At 37.9% G+C, this 21153-nt stretch overlaps 1 protein-coding gene across 1 annotated transcript; it reads left to right on the top strand.

Moving 5' to 3' along the window:
• Positions 1 to 14169: 14169 nt before the first annotated feature.
• Positions 14170 to 15536, top strand: LOC136829933 (uncharacterized). Its single transcript, XM_067089107.1, has 2 exons — positions 14170 to 14244; positions 14448 to 15536. The coding sequence occupies exons 1-2, from the start codon at positions 14170 to 14172 to the stop codon at positions 15534 to 15536; spliced, it is 1164 nt and encodes a 387-aa protein (XP_066945208.1).
• The last annotated feature ends 5617 nt before the right edge of the window (positions 15537 to 21153 follow it).

The following is a 21153-nucleotide window of genomic DNA, read 5'->3' as shown; positions in this document are numbered from 1 at the left end:
CTCACAAGAGTCTCGGATAAACACATCAAATCGTAGTTAGAGGCACAACTCAAGAAATCAAGAAAATTTGACATTAAGACCCCAATATTTAAGTAAAGTACTTTGCAATTTTTCTTTCTGTAATGAGTAACAGGCCCAGGGTTCAGCTCAATGTCTCCCGAAAGAATTAAAATTAAAACTCCTCTATAAAATCAGTATCAAAACTAATAGATAGACTCAAAACAACAGGACGTTTTAAAAATCAACAGAACCAATAAACAACAATACGATCAACAACATCAACAGTATTTACACTATCTAAAAAACAATTCTGTTGAAAGTATATACAACGTGGTAAAAACCTCTGCAGTTATTTCATGATTTTAACGTAAAGTAAATATCTCTCTGTTTTACTTAAGTCACCAGAAACTGGTTTAGGACTTTTTGCTTCGCCTTCAGGGGTTTTGTGTGTAATATTTGTATAGTTTATATTTACCGGCTCATTCTTCTCTTTTCTTTTTATATCGACGAGAGGAGTTTTCGTCCTGAGTGTCTGCCTTGTTCCTAGAGCAGTTTCATTTAGGTACATGTTTTGTTTGTATAATATAAGTTTTCGCTATAATCCACTTCATCTTCTGGTACATCAGTCAAATGATCCTTCTTGATATCTCTCATGACCTCACAAACATGTTTCCCTCAGTGTTGTCTATCGACGGATGTTATCATTGACCCTTCCCTCATTCTGAAAGGTCTTTTCCTCTATTTCTTTTCAGCCGTCGATATTTCACTTACCTCTGAATGCATGGTATTCCTGTTTTCTCAAGTTCCCACCATTCTCTTCTTGCTCTCTATTTAACCGCACTATCTAGGGCTGAGTAATTAGCACGTTCTACTTTGCGTTTTCCACCTCTTCTTGAAATTTCCTACATGTAACTTTTGCTTCTTTCATCTTCTTACATTGTCTCCAAGATTTCATTCGATTTCCTGGGTTTCCCTGTCCGATCACCCCGTATCCCCGCACTTCATTTCCAACATACTGATACACATCCAGTGTACCGAAAACAAAAAGACAGATCATTATCGATACAGTGAATATGGAACAAAATGAGCATCTCATTAGTGGAATCGCTGAAACAAAATCTGTTTGCTTAAATTCCAGCTCACAATGGACTTCCCAATTTTGAGACCGAAATTATTCTCAAGCGGAATCTCAGAAAAGCAAATAGACGCGAAACCAGTGACTATTCAGATGACAAACACATGACAAACATGCAATTTTTCGTTTTACAAATAACAAAACCTCCGTCACTTCCTTTGCAATTAAAGATTTTGTAAGTCGAAATTAATGAGGTGGATTGTGTGACGGATTCATGCATGAACAAAATATTTCCCCGAACTCTACAGACTTAATTGGAATTATTTGAAACCTTCAAATAACTTGTCCAGAACCCCCGGATAATTAATTACCTTTAAGCCCAACAAGACGATGTTTAGCTTACGATGTGGTCCTCATTATTTTCTGGCAATTGATGCGGTCGTAACATACTGCATTTTGATTTTATTTACCCAATTAAAATATGGTTTTTATTTTCTGTCCAGAAGCAACTGTGAGAACGTTCACTATTTATGTAAAGGTACAATCAAAGCGCTGCCAAACTTCTCAATGCTACTATTTACCTATAAGTTTTCTCGTCGAGAATATGTTATAATTATAAAAATCAATGCACTGTAATTCTAGAACGTAGGCCGGATGCTGTCAGAGAAACAACAGAACTTCGCTAATTTCTGTTGATGTATGTTTGCTTTTGCAAGCATATGTGAACCCAGTGTTTTTAATATTTATCTATAAAATATTTTGCATATTTATTTATAGAGGCAATCTTTCAACATTAGATTATTTACATCTTCAATTGGTTATTAAAATAGCGTAAATGATATAAGTGGTTCTACCATAAGTGATCAAAGTCTGGAAGATGCTTTTCAGAAATTCTTGTGATTTTGATAAATATATTGAAAAGGCTTTTCTTCTCAGTTATATGCTAATATATTTAAAATCAGGTTTTTATAAAAAAATCTCGGGTTATTCTAATAATAATCTAATTTATCAACATAATAAGTAGATATGACTAGGAATTATGAGAAACTAAAGGTGGAATGGAATGGAATATAAAACTTAGGCAAAATGCAGGGACTTACGAGGTCATTCAGCGCTGAAAGGAAAATGAGAGCAAAAAGGTTTTAAAGGTGTAATATGGAAGCAAAAGTATGAATGAAGTTAAGAGTAAAAGGAATGAAAGGGTTACATCTATGACCCATGCATGCAAAAACTACTTTTGTATAGTAAAGCTTCTCTGAATTTTCTTTTAAATAGATTCCTTCTTATACAAATTTGATGTCCACATCTTGCAGAGTTAAGATTAAATTAATTGGGAAATTTTGATGCTTAAACTAACATATCATTTTGTGTTCTCCTTTAGTAAGTTTACGAAAATGATACGAGGTATATAAGTTGAAAAGATGACTTCATTCCTGCCCTAAGTAACTACTTCTCTACAGACCAATGGCAATAATATCGAAGAGGAGTTTATTACATAACAGATCGCACTTGCTCTACGTGGAATGAGAGTATCATTAGCAACTTATCACGAGAAGATTAACCTGAAAGATACAATGCCTTGCCAGAGAGTCAAAAAGAAAATTATACATGACATTTTAAAGAAGTCATTATCCTTATACCGAGTTTGAATTACAAAAGTTGATTGTAGCAATTTATGAGGACCAAGAGGATGATTGGTATTTTTTCGTTTAAATCATTAACGTTTTTAAAAGGTGATGAGGTTCTTTGCAGGATTATATAAATATATACAGACGAACATAAACGCTCACCCATTTTAAAAGACTGTACCGTACACCATCATCTTCAATCAAAAAAAAAATTATCTGTTACGTGTCTTAGCTATCTTTAACACAACCCTGAAGTCTAAAATAATGTTTTTATGTTCTTTTGAACACCGACAATACTCATTCATGACGTATCTGGAATCAACAATGACTGACAATCATCACTGATAAATATAAAAGTCGCTTGGGGGTGAAGTGTCGAAAAAGCATTATTGGAAACGTCTTTGTCATGATTAATCTTCCCTTCCCAACGTCATTTCCAGAAGATGAAAGCTGTTCCAGACTTTAGTATACAGTATACCCACAGATGTGGAGGGATGCTTGACCAATGCAGGGGAATACAGTCAGTCCTACCGCAACTTACTTTTCCTTTTATTATTATTAGTATCTATCAGCAGAAAACTACAGAGGATCCAGCAGCATTTAATTAGTAATGGGTATCTGAACAACAGGATTAAGAGAAGCTTACTTCTAAAACTGACACTAACAACGAGGACTTTTAAACTAAGAGGCAGAGCCTTTCTGGATTATGCAAAATCCTTAAAACGAACAACCGCCACTGACGTCGTTCCTGATGAATCCTACGACAGGACGTCACACAGTAATGTCAACCGCACTCGCCTGACGTCTTTGGTTAACAGGACTATCAGGGACTCTACCGAGACAGAAAAGGAACCACTTCAAATGGTGAAAACCTCTGCGATACCAATAAACACATTACAAAAACCCCGAAAATAGTACACGAAATTATTTCCACAGAGGATCCGCCCTCTTTAGTGAACGGGTGTTTTCATCCCATTGTGGGAAAGGCGCCCCAATATTCGTGTAACACAGCCAATCGAGGTGCAGACATTGCCCGAATATGTATGATGTTCGCTACACAGATATTCAAAGACAACACCATTTAATGATTCCCTTAAAGATCCATATGGTCAGGAGAGCAAAAGATAGACAGAAGTACTGAAAACAATAGGAAATATGGAAAACAAGCAGCATATTTCTAATCAAGAAAGCATATATATATATATATATATATATATATATATATATATATATATATATATATATATATATATATACACACACATATATATATATATATATATATATATATATATATATATATATATATATATAGAGAGAGAGAGAGAGAGAGAGAGAGAGAGAGAGAGAGAGAGAGAGAGAGAGAGAGAGTCCTGACCAGAGCCAATCGTAACCCGAAGTCCACTGACAAAGCCGGAGGCAGGGATGAAACAGCTGTATCAATTGTGAAAGGATTAAAAGGATCATATCCCTTGCCATTTGAAACATTCTTCGAATCCTTGGCTCTTGAAGGAAGGGAAGCAAACAGCACAATTCCTTTTCCTTGAGGGGAATTATTCCCTGTTTATCACTTATATAATTCCCCTTCTGTGATATTCCCGAAGTAGCAAAGATTGGATATTATACTACATCTGCAGCTTAATGTTTGTATACAATGTCACAGTAATGATGAAAATTCATATATATATATATATATATATATATATATATATATATATATATATATATATATATATATATATATATATATATTCATTCTGCATATTCTCTTTCTCGAAGCATTCTATTAAAATTAAATCTATCTCAGCGTTAATTAATTTAGAATATTTTTTTTATATGAATTTCACTACCTACTTAATTTAGGCAACGTCAACAGGAAAAACATAAACCCAAGAACTTGAAGTGAATTAATTAACCACTGGAAATTTCGACAGCACTCTTCCTATTCAACTCTTCTTCCTTGTGTGAAGAAAGTGACACAATAAGAGTCAATCTCTTGTTCCATCTCTTCCCCTTCTGACACTCAAGAACTAATTATGTCAAATAATAATCCACATATAAAAGCAGGATCTAAATTATTATCCGCTGAAGCAGGCTTACTTTTAGTATACGACATCCATATTGGTAAACAGAACAGGATTAAATTAAATGCGCCTATACTGATGATCAGCTTTTAGTACCACCATTACCTTCATGTAAACCCACATGGAATTGCTTACTGAATCAACCGTGACTTGAATCGTTACTAATATATTGATTGAGCAAGCTTTGAATAACTTTAATCACCTATTCAAGAACCAATCAAGTGGGAATCCTCACAACCAGAGATTATCAATTTGCGTTTCAATGTCCTGGTCAGATCGGATATCAGGGAATTATTAAAGTTTCTTATTTTGCTTTTATTCTAGATGGATTGCTTATAATAACATAGATTTTAATCAATAATGGTTTTTAACTTCAGCTTTGATGAGACCTATTTTTGTACAAAAAATAAATACCAAACAACAAACATCTTCGGTAAGTCACTTTTCAAAAAGTTCAAACGCAAACTCTTGTTTTAATTCCCTTTAGCATATTAGAAGAGAGACTTCAGGAATGACTTTAATGATTCCTTTATCAATATTATTGGTGACCGATTTTTATCATTTCTGTTAATTCATTACCACAAAAAAATAAATCCAGTCATTTGCAATTGCCAAAATTTATCTTTCAATCCCATCCAATCCTTTATGAATTTGGTACTATTTAGGATAATTATAATGTTTATTATTACACAAAAGGTATTAAGGACCCATTATCCGTAATAATAACATTCATTGGTTGCCTTAACACAGATTTTCACCCAAGCAATATCCTCAACATGAGTATGTGGGTCATAGTGATCAGTAATATGTACTGAAATGCCCTCTAAAGCCTTTTAACCTAAGTACTTCCTATTGTTGTTGGATACAGTTTCAAACGAACGCTTTAAAATTCAAATGGAAATGAAATACGAAGTAAATAAAAAGATTAGCTAGCTTAGGTGGCAATTCCAACAAATGTTGGTCAGACAAGGAACACAAGTCACCGCAACGATTACTTCTGAAATATTTCTGGGGTAAAAGTTATGGATTTTATCTCGATTAGCTGCAAGAGACAATGCACATTTAACGAGTATGGATCAATGCTTTGTAAAGCATTTTAAAAAATCTCATTATCTCATTTATATTCATCGAACAATTTACTGTAGTAAATCTAATAAGTGTTTGTCCACGCCTGTATTTACCATTAAATTAATTTTTTTCCTGATTCAGGTTAGCCAATTTACCACAGCAGTTACTTTAGCTGTGCCGTCAATAAATGTAACATTCAGACTGAAATGAAAACATGTATGTTAAACTTTTGCTTCAAATGGCAGCTTTAAATTTATGCCTGTAAATAACTCGGATAACATAAATGAACAATTCGTCTTTTTATGAATGTATATCCGTGGCAAAAAAAAAAAAAAAAAAAGGTGTCTCCAACGATTTGGAAATTTTGTCATAGATTTAACAAATATATCAGACTGAAGTACCGATAAGTATACCAGGGTGTACTATTGCATGCTATTTTTGTTTACGAGTTATAACGCAAATAAAAAGGTGTAGTTGTACAGACCATCTTAATAAACTGGTCTTGGTACAGCTTTTATGAATCGCATAAAGTCCCAGAGAAGAAACAAAAGACAGTTAGAAAAAATAGTTAGAAAAAACTGTGGTGAAACACAACTGTGAGAATTTTCAAAGCTTGGAACTTGTTAGAGCCTGCTCAGCTTTAGTTTTAATACTGACAACTGTAGAACATTACAAATATATAAATGGGGATGTATTTCTTCCGCAATAATAATAATAATAATAATAATAATAATAATAATAATAATAATAATAATAATAATAATAATACAGAGTTTCTACACAGTAGAAGCTTGTAACATATGAGTTCTAATAGAAAGATTTAACTATCGGAAAGCCCCTTTTTCTCTTGTCTACCTAATATAGTACTTTAAACAAAGAAGTTATACGCTTCTGGCATATTTCTATTGCTTGGTTTAATGTACACTAATTAGGAAAATTAACTGCACTGCAATACGAGGCTTTGCATTAAAAAATGGCCCTTGGTCTTGACAATCGCTCTCTAATTGCCACAATTTGCCTCGAGGCTTCGTTTCAGGAGTCGACATACAATTCAGGAGATTAATATTAATTGTTCCGGTACATCTCACTGCACGAAGCCTGTCACAGATAATTAACAGCCATCAGTAACCATAACAGACATCATCAGAGTGAAATACGAACTGGAGCAGAAAGAAGAAGAGGGCTGAGGAAAGTGCATCAAATACCAATACGATTTCCTGACCTGGGAAAGTGAGGAGAAAGCACAGCTTGACATTCTAAAATCCCAGGGAAATACCAATCTCACTCTACTTAGAAAATAAGACAATTATTTGGATATAACTGTAGTTTACTTGGGTGCAAATTCTTTATGACAACAAGACCACTTTATTTGATGGAATTCAGAAAGACACTGTACGAAGGTTTACCCAACTGAATCTGGTCCCTACAATTAGACAAAGAGATCATTACAAAGATATATATAAAACATGCATATATATATATATATATATATATATATATATATATATATATATATATATTGTTGTTAAGTGATCAAGCACCTGGTTATTACACAAATAGGTCAACAAATCTGTTGTGCAAATGATAATATCAAAAGTTACCTCACATCGACCAGATACTTGAAACCTCATAACAAAGCTTCGACTGAATCTCTAAAGGTATAATGATCCCATAAACTTACTTATCACTGGAGAAAATCAATGTAACTTTATCAAGTTATGGATGAGGTAACAATTATTAAGTTATATCTAGATTAATGGAATATGAGTTTCACTTCAGTCAGCACTGTAGCTGTCTCTCTGGTTCTATTTTACCTAGATAAGTCTTAGGTGAACAAACAGGAATATCACTTACCTTATACACACTCATTAATGTCTGTAAGTACTGGTATTCAAAATGAAACGCTGTTTTAAAAACTTTAAACAAACAGGTTTATTTCTAAGTTCAAAAGTTATATGTAAAGTTTACAGTCTCAAAAGATTTACCGTTAATTGACAACAGTGTAAGATTTAAGTATCTCTTAATCAAGTTTAATTCACAAAACTTTGCTTTATCAAGAAAACAATCTGGTTATATAAGAATCAAACTATTAACTATCACTTAAGTGCCAAGCTTTTACCTGTTTCAACAATTACAAACAGTCACCAAAATATTACTGATTGAAATCCACATAACACTCTCCAAAAATCTCTATAACAGGTAGGCACTAACAAAATGCTAAGAAATTACCAGCAAAACATGGCAACAATAAAATCACAATAATTTGATAGCACAGACATAAGAATGCGATACACAAAAATGAAAATACCACAATCACCAATAATGTGTTTAAAAACTACATCAATCTTTTATATAACTTTCCTTATAAAAAGAAAAGTCAGACTCACTTCTTTCTATGACTTATTCAAACATAACAATTCTCTTTTACCAAGAATGTCTTTTAACAAAACTCAAGTCACCACATTACCTTCAGTAAACATTACACCAATATATATCTCCTCTTCAACACTTGTACAAAACATTCCTGAATATCTTTTACAAAATTAACACACTCCTGGGGTGAGTTTAACAGAGCTTTTCAATGAATATTTTCTTGTTATTCCCGTTATAATTATCGGGACTATCGAGAGAGAGAGAGAGAGAGAGAGAGAGAGGAGAGTTCTGCTCTGCCTCTAATGACCCTTGCCAGTAGACTGATCTGTCTCTAAGAAGACACTGGATTTAAGTCTCGTAGGCTGAGAATACACATGGTGTGTTCACACAGAATACACATGTATGAATATACATACACACATGTATACAGGGTATACACGATCGGTTCGAAGCGAACTGGCGTTATCGCTATGATTGACACTTCCTGGCCAGGGTTACAAAAATCTTTTGACAACCTGAGGGGGCTGGGCAAATACTAGATATGAAACAACAGCACTTATTGGCTATTTCTCTATGTCTCTCTTCCTTAAAATACGAATAGAACAGGCATAGGCAGAGTTAATACAGACGGAATAAGCACACAGTGATAAAAACATAACAGTTTAACTCGCTGACTGGGTGACAGTTTGTCAGATAAGAAAGTGGATGCTTTTTGACCCAACACCTGACCAAACACGGAGGAGGGAGCCCTTTCTCTCTCTCGGCAGACAGGATGTAGTGACCATCTGATAAGCTTTTCAAAATACAATTTTAAAAGATTAAACAAAAGGGGAAAAATTAGCCCACAGAATCACAAGTTTACATAACACAACATATCTGTAAGAAAAGACATTTTAAAATCACTTCTTCACAACAAATGACGAATCTTGCAAGCAAAAAATAAAAAATTTTTACAGAGACATTACAAACACTTACAAAATGGTTATAAAAATTATATCATTTTATAATAATAAATATATATATATATATATATATATATATATATATATATATATATATATATATATATATATATATATATATATATATATATATGTTGATGCCCAACGATTAACTGTAAATAATGTTTGTGTTGTCTAGTTATCGCAATGGTTAATGTTAAGGTTTACTGTGTGGTAGTTTGCTGGTTCGAGTTTACGCTCGGCCATATGAATTGTTTACTTGGTGTTGGGTTGTTTTAGCTAATTTTATGCATAGTTCTCGGTCACGTGAACTTTTTGGTAATCGGCAGTGTCTTTCTGTAAACAAATGAGGAAACTTATCAGTTTAAAAGAGAGTTCATACAGAACGGATATAACGAATATAACGAAAGTTTTGTATTTACTGAGGAATATTTGGACCGTTTGTTATAGGAACACAATTGTAAGTAAATGCCTATTATACTGTTTTAGAATAGCGGATTCATCCTTTCCCAATTGTAAGCCTACATGGTATATAACGTATGCCTTTATATGAGCCTTGATTATATTGACTTTGTGTATTAGCTTTTTGTAATTAGCCGTTATACATGCATAATTTACTTAATTAAGCTTTGCATATTGTTTCTATCAGTCTTAGTTATTTAACTTAATAATTTTGTATAAATTAGCATATTATTCATACGTTGATTTCTTTTTCGTTTATCCATAGTAATTGAACCACATCACATCACATCACTTCAAGTTACGCTACATACGTCAAGTCTACGTGTATAAACGTCTATCAATATAACCATATCGATGTTAACGTCATGAATCTAATAAAGAACTATATGTGCGTATCAAAATTGTGTTTCTCCATCATTCACGTTAAGCAATAGAAGAATAGTGCATTAACATCGTTCAATTAAATTGTTAAACTACCATCAACGACTCACGCTGAAATTCTATTATAACTCTTATACGTGAGCCTTAAAAGTGGAATTACTGCCTGTTATAAACAACTACAGACAAGATGGAGGGTTTGATGAGACTGTCCAGAATAGTGCTCCCGTCGAAAACTCGGGTACGACAGTCGATATTCGAACATTGAAAAATAAATTGAGATCATCACTTGCCAACGTAACGAAAAAAAAAAACGCAATGAACTCACAGGCCTCATGTCAAATCCTGACAACCTGCACTTGGTGAAAATGTGTCTAGAGGAATATAATGAAGCTTTCGATAAGTACCAAAAAACTTCAATCGTGTCATGGATAACATCTCAGACGAATTGGAGCAAGACCAGGAATTGTCCAGATATGAGACCAAGGAAATTAGCATTCTGCAATTCCGAAACCATACTGGTGAATGGATTGCCATAAATGAAAAACGACTTGAAGACGACCTGGAGCGTCTTTTAAGCCGATCTGGTTCAAAACGTTCTTCCCAACGGCCTTCTTCCCTTCCTTCTGGCAAATCGGCTATGTCAGAAGGTGCGAGCCAAAGCACGCCTCGCCGAGTTGCTTGCCGAAAAAGAACTTATGACAAAGAAAAAGGAACAGGAGGCAAAGACAGAAGAGATTCTATTGGATATCGAAATAGCCAAGACTCGAGCAAAAGCACGTGTTTTGCAGAGGCCGAAAGGGACATTGGCGATGACAATGTTGGTAACAAAGACAATGAGACACATACCAGCATTATTGTGCAACCAGCCAACCATCAGGACGTGAATGTTATGGTCACTGGACCTAGTGTAGCTGCCCCTGGAATTTGTGTGAGTGAAGGTGCTAACACGGCTAACGGTGGCAATATGGCTAACCAGGTTATACTTCCTGTCACCCAGGAAAATGGTGCCAGCTTACCCAGTCTGAATCCCAGCACTACACAAGAATTTGTTCCCAGAAATTCTTCAGAGACTGTTACTAACACTCGTGCACCTCCGGTCAACGCTTCTGAATGCCACATCATCAACGTTTCCAAATCAAGAACAGTATACGTATCTTGGTGCCGTGACGTATCTGCCTGTAAATACACCTGCGAACAGTAACTTTGGTGCACCCTATCCACTGCCTAATTCACCTCCAGTTAACACCATACAGCAGCAGATTAGTGGTATCGCCACAGCTCTAGCTTTGCCTGCACCGGAAGTTCCCAAGTTTACCGGTGATCTTCTGGAATACAGTGACTTCATACTGGCGTTTGACACCAGGATCTCCTCTAGAACAGCCAGTAGCAGTGACAGACTTTACTACCTTCTACAGCATACCGACGGTGAACCTAAGGACCTCATCAGCAGTTGTATATACATGCAGGCAGACCAAGGCTATAGTCAGGCAAGACAGTTGCTACAACAAGAGTATGGTGATCCTTATAAAGTATCCCTGGCATACTTGAAACAACTAAACGAGTGGAAGCCGATAAAACCAGACGAAGGAAATGTCTGAGAAGATATTCGCATTACTTGCTAAGATGCTTCAGCGCTATGCAAACACTTACTCACCTAGCTGTTCTTGATCATGCACCGAACCTGCAGGTGGTGGTCCAGAAATTGCCAAGTTATCTCCAGAATAAATGGCGCGAACAAGCCACAAACCGCAGACTCCTCGAGAACAGGTCTTCGTGTTTTGGTGACATTGTCCAGTTTGTTATTAAAGCTGCAGAGTGTGTCAATGACCCAGTGTTCGGCAAAGAAGCAATGCATAGAGAACTGAATTCTAGTAAACCATCAAAGGGAAACCAACAGAGTCTGCATTTGCTATGCAAGTTAATCATGAGAACCAAAGTAGAACTCGTGGTTTTGGGTCACCCTCCTGTTTTTATTGCGGCAAAAATCACAATCTGGATAACTGTGCAGATTTCAGGCAGAAATCTCTCGAAGAGAAAAGAAAGTTTATTATAGAGCAGCGTAGATGCTTCAGTTGCTACGGGTCTGAATCATACATCGAAGGGGTGCATTAACAAGCGAAAATGTCACAAATGTGGTAAAGGTCATCCTACGGCCATGCATATAGATGGCTTCAAACTACCTTGGAGGTCAGACTACTCTGACAGATCTTCAAATTCTCAAAACCGTACAGAGGAATCCAGCCAAAACCTCCAGATACAGCTACCAGCAACGTTATTTCTCATGGTTCCTCAATGGTTCTTCAAGCAATACTACCTGTTCGTATAAAACAGAGGGGAACCAACCGAGAAGTTCTTACCTACGCCCTCTATGACCCAGGAAGCACAGGGTGCTTCCTATCAGAAGAACTGAAAGACGACTTGCAAGCTTCCGGTGTTCAAACAAATCTGCGTCTGAAAACTATGCATGGGGAGAGCATAGTCAAAAGCTACCTTGTCCGGGATCTCGTCGTCAGTGATATAAACGGCCAGAATGGTATACTGCTTCCAAAAACGTATTCCAGACAAGAAATTCCAGTGAGCCATGATCAAATACCACATCCAGAACTGTTACGACACTGGCCATATCTTCACGACGTGGCAAAATCGATTCCTGAAGTAATGCCAGAAATAGACATCGGTCTACTGATTGGCAGTAATTGCCCATTAGCAATGGAGCCTCTGAAAATCATATCAACAGACGGCAAAGGCCCATTCGCTCTGCAGTATCGTCACGGATGGACAGTCAGCTCCCCGGTAGAAGACAACAGCGTAACGTCTACACATCGAGTAAACAGTAATCGCATTGTGACCGAGGACATTGAGCAGGCTACTGAAATTCTCTCTCCAAACAGAATACTGAATATTCTGGAAAGTGACTTTATTGATAGCCGGGTAGCAAGGTATCCTGGAGAGAAAGGATTGTCTCCAGAGGATACTATATTCATGAAGAAGGCCGAAAGCAATGTCGTGTTCAAAGACGGTCACTTTGAGATCCCTCTCCCTTTCAGGAATCAGAACTTAATTGTGCCAAACAATAAGATCCTTGCAATTAAACGAGCACTCTATCAGAAGAAAATGCAAAAGGATCCCAAGTACCACTCCGACTACGTCAACTTCATTGACAAAATACTCCAGAATGACTATGCTGAACGTATCCCAGACTCCCTGCTCACAGCCAAATCTGGATATGTGTGGTACCTGCCGCATCATGGAGTGTACAATCAAAGAAAACCGGATAAAATTAGAGTGGTGTTTGACTGCAGTGCCAAATTCCATGGAATATCCTTAAACGATCAGTTGCTGCAAGGGCCTGATCTCACCAATTCTCTGATAGGTGTTCTAACCAGATTCAGAGAACACCAGGTAGCCTTCACTTGTGATGTGGAGTCTATGTTTTACCAAGTGAAAGTACCCAAACACCAATACAACCATCTCAGATTCCTCTGGTGGCCGAACGGTGACATATCAAAAGAACTCGAAGAGTACTGGATGAAGGTACACCTGTTCGGCGCAGTGAGCTCACCAAGTATCGCCAACTACGCATAGACGCGTCGCAGATGAAGGAAACAACTTAAGTTCAGAAGTCGCCCATACAATTAAGCGGAACTTCTATGTCGATGACTGCCTAAAGTCTGTACCGAGCGCCACCGAAGCCAGTTCTCTGATTGCTGAACTGACTGCTGCCTGCGGGGCTGTGGATTCAAACTGTGTAAATATACTAGTAACGACGTCTCTGTCCTAAACACCATCCCAGCTGATGATCGATCCAAAGAGTTAAAGACAAGAGACATCAATTATGACCCACTGCCTACCGAGCACGCTCTCGAATACTTTGGGTCGTCGAAACCGACACATTTGGCTTCTCAGTGTTGTTGCCAAACAAACCGCTGACAAGAAGAGGCATTTCTCCATAGTATCATCCATCTATGACCCCCTTGGTTTCGCTGCTCCATTTGTGCTGCTGGCAAAGCAAATACTGCAAGACCTCTGCAAAGAAACCACTCTCACCTGGGATGACGAAGTGCCTGATGATCACCAGCAACGTTTCAAACAATGGATTGCGAAGCCCCCAACCTTCAGAAGATAACAATCCCGAGATGTCTAAAGTTACCACAGCAAACAAAAGATACGGCGTTTCGGATGCACGTTTTCTCAGATGCCAGTACATCTGGGTATGGCGCTGTTGCATACCTAACCTCAAACGAGGGTGGATGTTCGAAAACTTCATTTCTCATCGGAAAAGCAAGGTTGCTCCATTGAAAGCAACATCTATCCCACGGCTTGAACTCCACAGCAGCCGCTGTAGCTGTAAATTTAGGACAGAAAATGACCCTTGAGCTTGATCTCCATCTCAACGAAGTCTGCTATTACACAGATTCAACAACAGTCCTTTATTACATCAGAGCTGAGAGAAAGCGTTTTCCAGTGTTTTGTGGCCAACAGAGTCCGTCAAACAAGAGACTTCAGCAACGTTAACCAGTGGAAGTACATTAGCACTGATTTGAACCCAGCAGACGTTGCATCACGTGGAGTAGGTTCTGTGATGTCGTCAGACATGACTCATTGGCTGGAGGGTCCGGATTTCTTGAATATGCCGGCTTCAGAATGCCCTGCAAAGATGCACCCCAGCACCGAACCGCAGGTTACAGAAGAGGACTTTATGTCTTTAGCTACTACTGCTACATTAGAAGAAGGCTCACCGTTTATGTCTTTAATCACCCATTTCTCCAGGTGGGAGAGACTGAAGAGAGCAGTAGCAGTATTCATAGCATTTTTGGCTTTCTTACGAAACAAAGAACAAACTATAAATTTAAGGACCACACAGATCATGCAAAAAAGGCTGAAAAGGCAATCGTTTGCTTTATACAAAGATCACCTTTGCAAACGAGGTCGAGAATCTCAAGAAAACAACCACGAAGAAGACAAGAGAGAACACTCACTACCAAAAACAAGTACGATATTCCGTCTCGACCCAGTGCTCATCGATGGAACTCTGCGAGTGGGAGGACGTCTCTCGAAAGCCGCAATGGACTCTGACGTGAAACATCCAATGCTACTGCCACAACATTCGCACGTCACGACTCTAATCGTACGAGATGCTCATGAGAGACTCGGCCATGCTGGTAGAAATCACACCATTGCAGCAATTAGAGAACGCTTTTGGATTGTTTCAATCAACTCTGCTGTCCGACGTCAACTCCACAAATGCATAACGTGCAGAAAAATGAGAAAGCCATGCCAAGAACAAAAAATGTCCGACTTACCTCAAGATCGTCTCGAGCCAGCTCCACCATTTACATTCACAGGCGTAGACTTCTTCGGGCCGTTCATTATAAAAGAGGGCCGCAGGAGCTCAAACTTTACGGCGTCATATTCACCTGTCTTGTCAGTCGCTCCATTCATCTGGAAGCTGCTAACAGTCTCGAAACAGATTCCTTTATTCACTGCCTACAACGCTTCATAGCCCGCAGAGGTACTGTTCAAGAAACCGATGCGACAACGGGACCAACTTCATCGGAACACGGAATGAGCTGAACAAGGCTTGGTCAGATCTGAACCAAAACAAAATCCAAAACAAACTACTGTACATGAATATCGACTGGAAACTCAACCCACCTATGGCATCGCACATGGGCGGCGTATGGGAGCGCCAGATCCGTACCATTCGGAAAGTTCTATCTGCGCTATTCGACGACCACGGGACTCGCCTCGATGACGAATCATTCCGCACGCTTCTCTGCGGTAGAATATATTGTGAACTCAAGACCGATCACGACCTGTTCTGATGACCCTGATGACATGGAACCACTAAGTCCAAGTCAGATCCTCCACATGAAGTCACCCAAGAGGTTAATACCGGGACCTTCGCAACCAGAATATGTGTACTCGAGAAAAAGGTGGCGTAGAGTACAATATTTGTCAGACTTGTTCTGGAGCAGATGGAAAAGGGAGTACATAGTCAGCCTGCAGCAACGCCCCAAATGGAACAAACAACAACGAAATACACGGGAAGGTGACATCGTGCTCCTGAAAGACGAGAACACGCCAAGACTTCACTGGCCACTAGCACGTGTAACAGAGGTGCTGCCAGACTCCAGAGGTGTTGTGAGAAGCGTCAAACTTCGAACCCAATCTTCTGAGCTGCACAGACCAGTGAGCAAGCTCGTACTCTTACTTCCAAAAGAAGATCAAGTGTTATAGATATTATCCAGAGACACTATATGACATTGATATTTCTAGTTCATATCTGTTTGTAAAACTCATTTTTATTTTTGTTGTGTTTATCGTTTTAATGTTCGTTCTTTAAGCTTGTTTTATTCATGTTCTATTCACGTATTGTAGTATGAAATAAAACATTAGTTGTGCATCCTATATTTTTTTTGTAAATCATATGATTTAGAGGTCGAGTAATGTTGATGCCCAACGATTAACTATAAATAATGTTTGTGTTGTCTAGTTATCGCAATGGTTAATGTTAAGGTTTACTGTGTGGTAGTTTGCTGGTTCGAGTTTACGCTCGGCCATATGAATTGTTTACTTGGTGTTGGGTTGTTTTAGCTAATTTATGCATAGTTCTCGGTCACGTGAACTTTTTGGTAATCGGCAGTGTCTTTCTGTAAACAAATGAGAAACTTATCAGTTTAAAAAGAGAGTTCATACAGAACGGATATAACGAATATAACGAAAGTTTTGTATTTACTGAGGAATATTTGGACCGTTTGTTATAGGAACACAATTGTAAGTAAACGCCTATTATACTGTTTTAGAATAGCGGATTCATCCTTTCCCAATTGTAAGCCTACATGGTATATAACGTATGCCTTTATATGAGCCTTGATTATATTGACTTTGTGTATTAGCTTTTGTAATTAGCCGTTATACATGCATAATTTACTTAATTAAGCTTTGCATATTGTTTCTATCAGTCTTAGTTATTTAACTTAATAATTTTGTATAAATTAGCATATTATTCATACGTTGATTTCTTTTTCGTTTATCCATAGTAATTGAACCACATCACATCACCTCACTTCAAGTTACGCTACATACGTCAAGTCTACGTGTATAAACGTCTATCAATATAACCATATCGATGTTAACGTCATGGATCTAATAAAGAACTATATGTGCGTATCAAAATTGTGTTTCTCCATCATTCACGTTAAGCAATAGAAGAATAGTGCATTAACAATATATATATATATATATATATATATATATATATATATATATATATATATATATATATATATATATATATATATATATATATATATATATATATATAACTGACACTTTACAAGATGGTAGAGAATGAAAAGTTCTGTAAAGCGGAATCTGGAAAAAAGGTCATTTGAATCTCTGGCGTTTTCATTACGTAAAAAAGATCTTGGAGTGATGAACAGAATTCATTTATTATTGAAAAAAAGCTAATGAAACTCATCCTCCCTCCAGAAGACTAAAAGTGATCAGGTTAGTCATTATAACACTTCCAAAATACTTCCAGGTCATTCAGTGGGTCCCAGAGTCGAAAAAAATCAGCACGAGCTTTATCTACTAGGCAGCAAAAGCTCACCCAAGTATATTAACACCTTCTTCATTACGTCTTCCCATGACAGAGAGAGAGAGAGTGAATTTCATTTTATTAAAACTTGAGCTCTGAGTCTCTACAACAGCTGTTTCGAGAGAGAGAGAGAGAGAGAGAGAGAGAGAGAGAGAGAGAGAGAGAGAGAGAGAGAGAGAGAGAGAGCATCTTATGAATGACTTGAAGATTACAATTTCGAAAATTGGACTTTCGAAGAGAAGTTATGGTTTATGAAGTTGAGGCCGTCAGGTCAAGCACTGGGGCACTTTTGACTGTTCATCGCTGAAGACAGTGAAAGAGGGTGTTGGAGATGTTGGACAGCAGGATAAAGAGAGCCAGAAAATACAGGAGATGAAGTAGATGTTCAAAGCTTGGAACTAGGAGAAACCCCCACACTTTGCACTAAGAAGTAACAGTCTGAGGTGTTGGACTGCAAGATTGAAGAAAGGAAGCGGGAATAAGGGTAAAGGAAAAATCCTCCTCAGGAAAAAATATGGGAACAAGTTTTGTTAGGATAAACCTTTACAATGGTTTCTGTTTCGTATTTTGTTATCAAGATGTAATCACTGTGTCCAACATTTTCTCAACGTAATTTTATTTCTTAACTAACAGTCTCAAAACTTTCCTCTTGAGCGTATCCTGTACATCCTGTCTGGCGTTATCTCCGCCAGTTGTAACTGGGTCCTGTTTTTTCCGTTATCAATTACGTGGTCTGTAAAGCTCATGGTCGGTCTAATGTCAAGCATTTATTCCTATTTATCACGATCGTTGTTAATTATTTATGTTTACTTGCTTTTCCCATGGCCGCTATTTCTTCCATTTATTGTTGTTGTTAGTCCCACTTTCATAATCAAAACACTATCTTACTCTCTCCATAGTTTACTAAGCAAATTTTGTTTCTCTGTTTCAAGCATTAGCCTCGATTATCCATCCCCAAGACAACGGAGCAATTACGCCTTTTACCCATTCCTTCAGAACCATTCCCTCAATTACAGATACCTTACAGGCCCCCGTCAGCCACTCAAGTACACAATCACCACCACCTTCCTTTAGCATCTCAGCTGTAATTCCCATCAACTAGCAACGTTTACCTGTGCTCGAACCTTCTAACTGTTCTTAAACACTAAACAGCGAATTTCACAAACATTCTCAAACACACTCATTCCTTCCTTCCCCTCTTGCATCATTCAGACCGACTTTCTCTTCCGTCGTTTCATTCAGCGACTAAAGTGAAATGTTCCATCAGTGAAAACGTCCTTTCGATATCATGTCGTCCGACAAAGAGTCATTTTGCCGAAACCAATTGCAGTGAATTGTCCTCTAGGTATAAAGTTCTACCAATGGAAAGTGAGTTCGACAAGCCGGACTTTCAAAGCCAAACTTCTTGTGGATATAATGAATGACAGTGTGACCTCAGTGTTAGTTCCACAAAATGTTATGCCAGTGAAATATCTTTTTCATACAATATTCCTCCGACAAGTTTCCGTTTGACACATGTTCTTCTAGTGAAGTTTTCTCCTGATGTAATTAAAAGGCTGCTTATTAGGAAACTCTTGATGATCATGAGAGATATATTTTTTCAAGAGGAATGAGTTAGGGTGCATCCACACTACAGGAAAACATATCAAACACATGTCGGTAATTTATCGTACACACATCGCAAACAGTTGAAAACAAATGAACGACTTACTGGTAGTCATAAGCAGTGCTTCATACAATTTCCCAGTATTGTCCAAAGATTCGTTCCCCATTTATGGTTGTTGACTTGTTTTTAATCTGTTTGAAACATGCACACGACAAGTGGCCGACGTGTGTTTATGACGTTTTACACGTTTTACTACTGAATCACAAGTTATGGGTCATGACTGATTCGTCAGAATCTGTCATGACCTATGGGTCAAGACAAATGAGTCTCGACCTATGGGTCATGACTTAAGAGCCACGACCTATGGGTCATGTATTGTGAGTCACGACTTATGGGCATGAACTATGGGTCATAACCTATGGACCATGACCTTATGAGTTACGATCAACAGGTCGTGGGGCATAACCTATATGGATGGAACCACCTACGGGAAAAGACCTGAGGGCCACGACGTATGAGCCCCAACCTGTGTGTCACAGCCAATGAACAAAATTTTCTAGACCTGCCAAAAACAGTCGTAAACTAAAGGCACTGAGCAAAGGAAACTCACAAAACACAATTAACCAGGATAATAACAATATACTCGTACAAACGTGCATCAAGAAATTGTCCCGAGGTAAACATTAATATCAGAATAAACTAAAGGCTCTCGTTAAGTGCTTGTGGTCCTGAAAATTTTACAACTACAGATGCGAAGCAGTGGCTACTCAAATGTATGCCTAATTTAGTTCAGTAATTGCCTGAAATTATGATTGGTTATCATTAATTTAATAATATCAAAGCATAAATTTTCAAAACTGCCTATCAATATTCGTTCAACCACTAAACTAAGACACGTTAAAGCCGAAATATCATCTGCTTCCTCAAAGTGTGAATAGCTGTCCTCGCACCAATCCATAAACGTAACACTCCGTGTCACGTTAAGTGATGGTTTTGCGGGAACTGCTGGTTCCCCGCTCGTTCCCTTTTGCCTCCTTACCTTCAAGTTTTTTATGTTTTGATGTTTTCGTTGGTGAGCTGCCGTGTTTCTTGCTTCAGTCGGGTCTGGTAGGGCAGCGAAGGTAGCGGCAGTGGCAGCAGCAGCAGGCAGTTTTTGGAGTCGACGTTGGTCGACTTTTTGAGCAGCAAATTGGAGCACGTCTACGAAGTGGAGCACGACGTAGAGGTGGAGTGTGACCATGAGTAGTCGTGTGACCACGAGCTGCTCATCTTTGATGACAGCGTGAGGCTGTTCTGACGTCTCCATCGGGGTTTTCTGGTTGGTGGGTTTTTGTCCCTGGTGCACAGCTGAGGGCTGTCTTGGTGCCCCGATGGAGGACATATGTTTGATATTTTTTTTCTGCCTGCTGTTGTTTATTTTTGCCTTTTTTTCTTTTAAGCTACTTTTGTTTATTTAACTTGATTTTGTTTAGTGCTGCCTTTTGGTTTTTCTTGTATTTATGGGTTTTATCTTTTTACCAGACCTGACTCACTTGTAAATATTGTAAATAAATTAATTTTAAGCTCATTTTATTCTTTTGTTGTTTTCTCCTCCTTTGTTTGTTGCATCTGCCGTCAGTCATGACAGCCCCGTCCTGAGTATGTTAAAGAACCTGCATAACAGCCCACTCGGGTCGTTACAATGGCGACCGTGACAGGGCGGCTCTGTTTTGGCTGGCGGGGTTGTTACGGCATTGGAGGGGCATGTGTAAAAAAAAAATCTTTTTTTTTTTTTCTTTTAGGTGGGAGGTGTCACGTTAAGTGATGGTTTTGCGGGAACTGCTGGTTCCCCACTCGTTCCCTTTTGTGGATTGCTGCCTCCTTACCTTCAAGTTTTTTTTTGTGTTTTGATGTTTTCGTTGGTGAGCTGCC

Source organism: Macrobrachium rosenbergii, chromosome 45 (assembly GCF_040412425.1).
Source record: "Macrobrachium rosenbergii isolate ZJJX-2024 chromosome 45, ASM4041242v1, whole genome shotgun sequence".
NCBI lineage: Eukaryota > Metazoa > Arthropoda > Malacostraca > Decapoda > Palaemonidae > Macrobrachium > Macrobrachium rosenbergii.
Note: the sequence above shows the minus strand (reverse complement) of the source record. Positions and strands in the feature narration are given on the sequence as shown.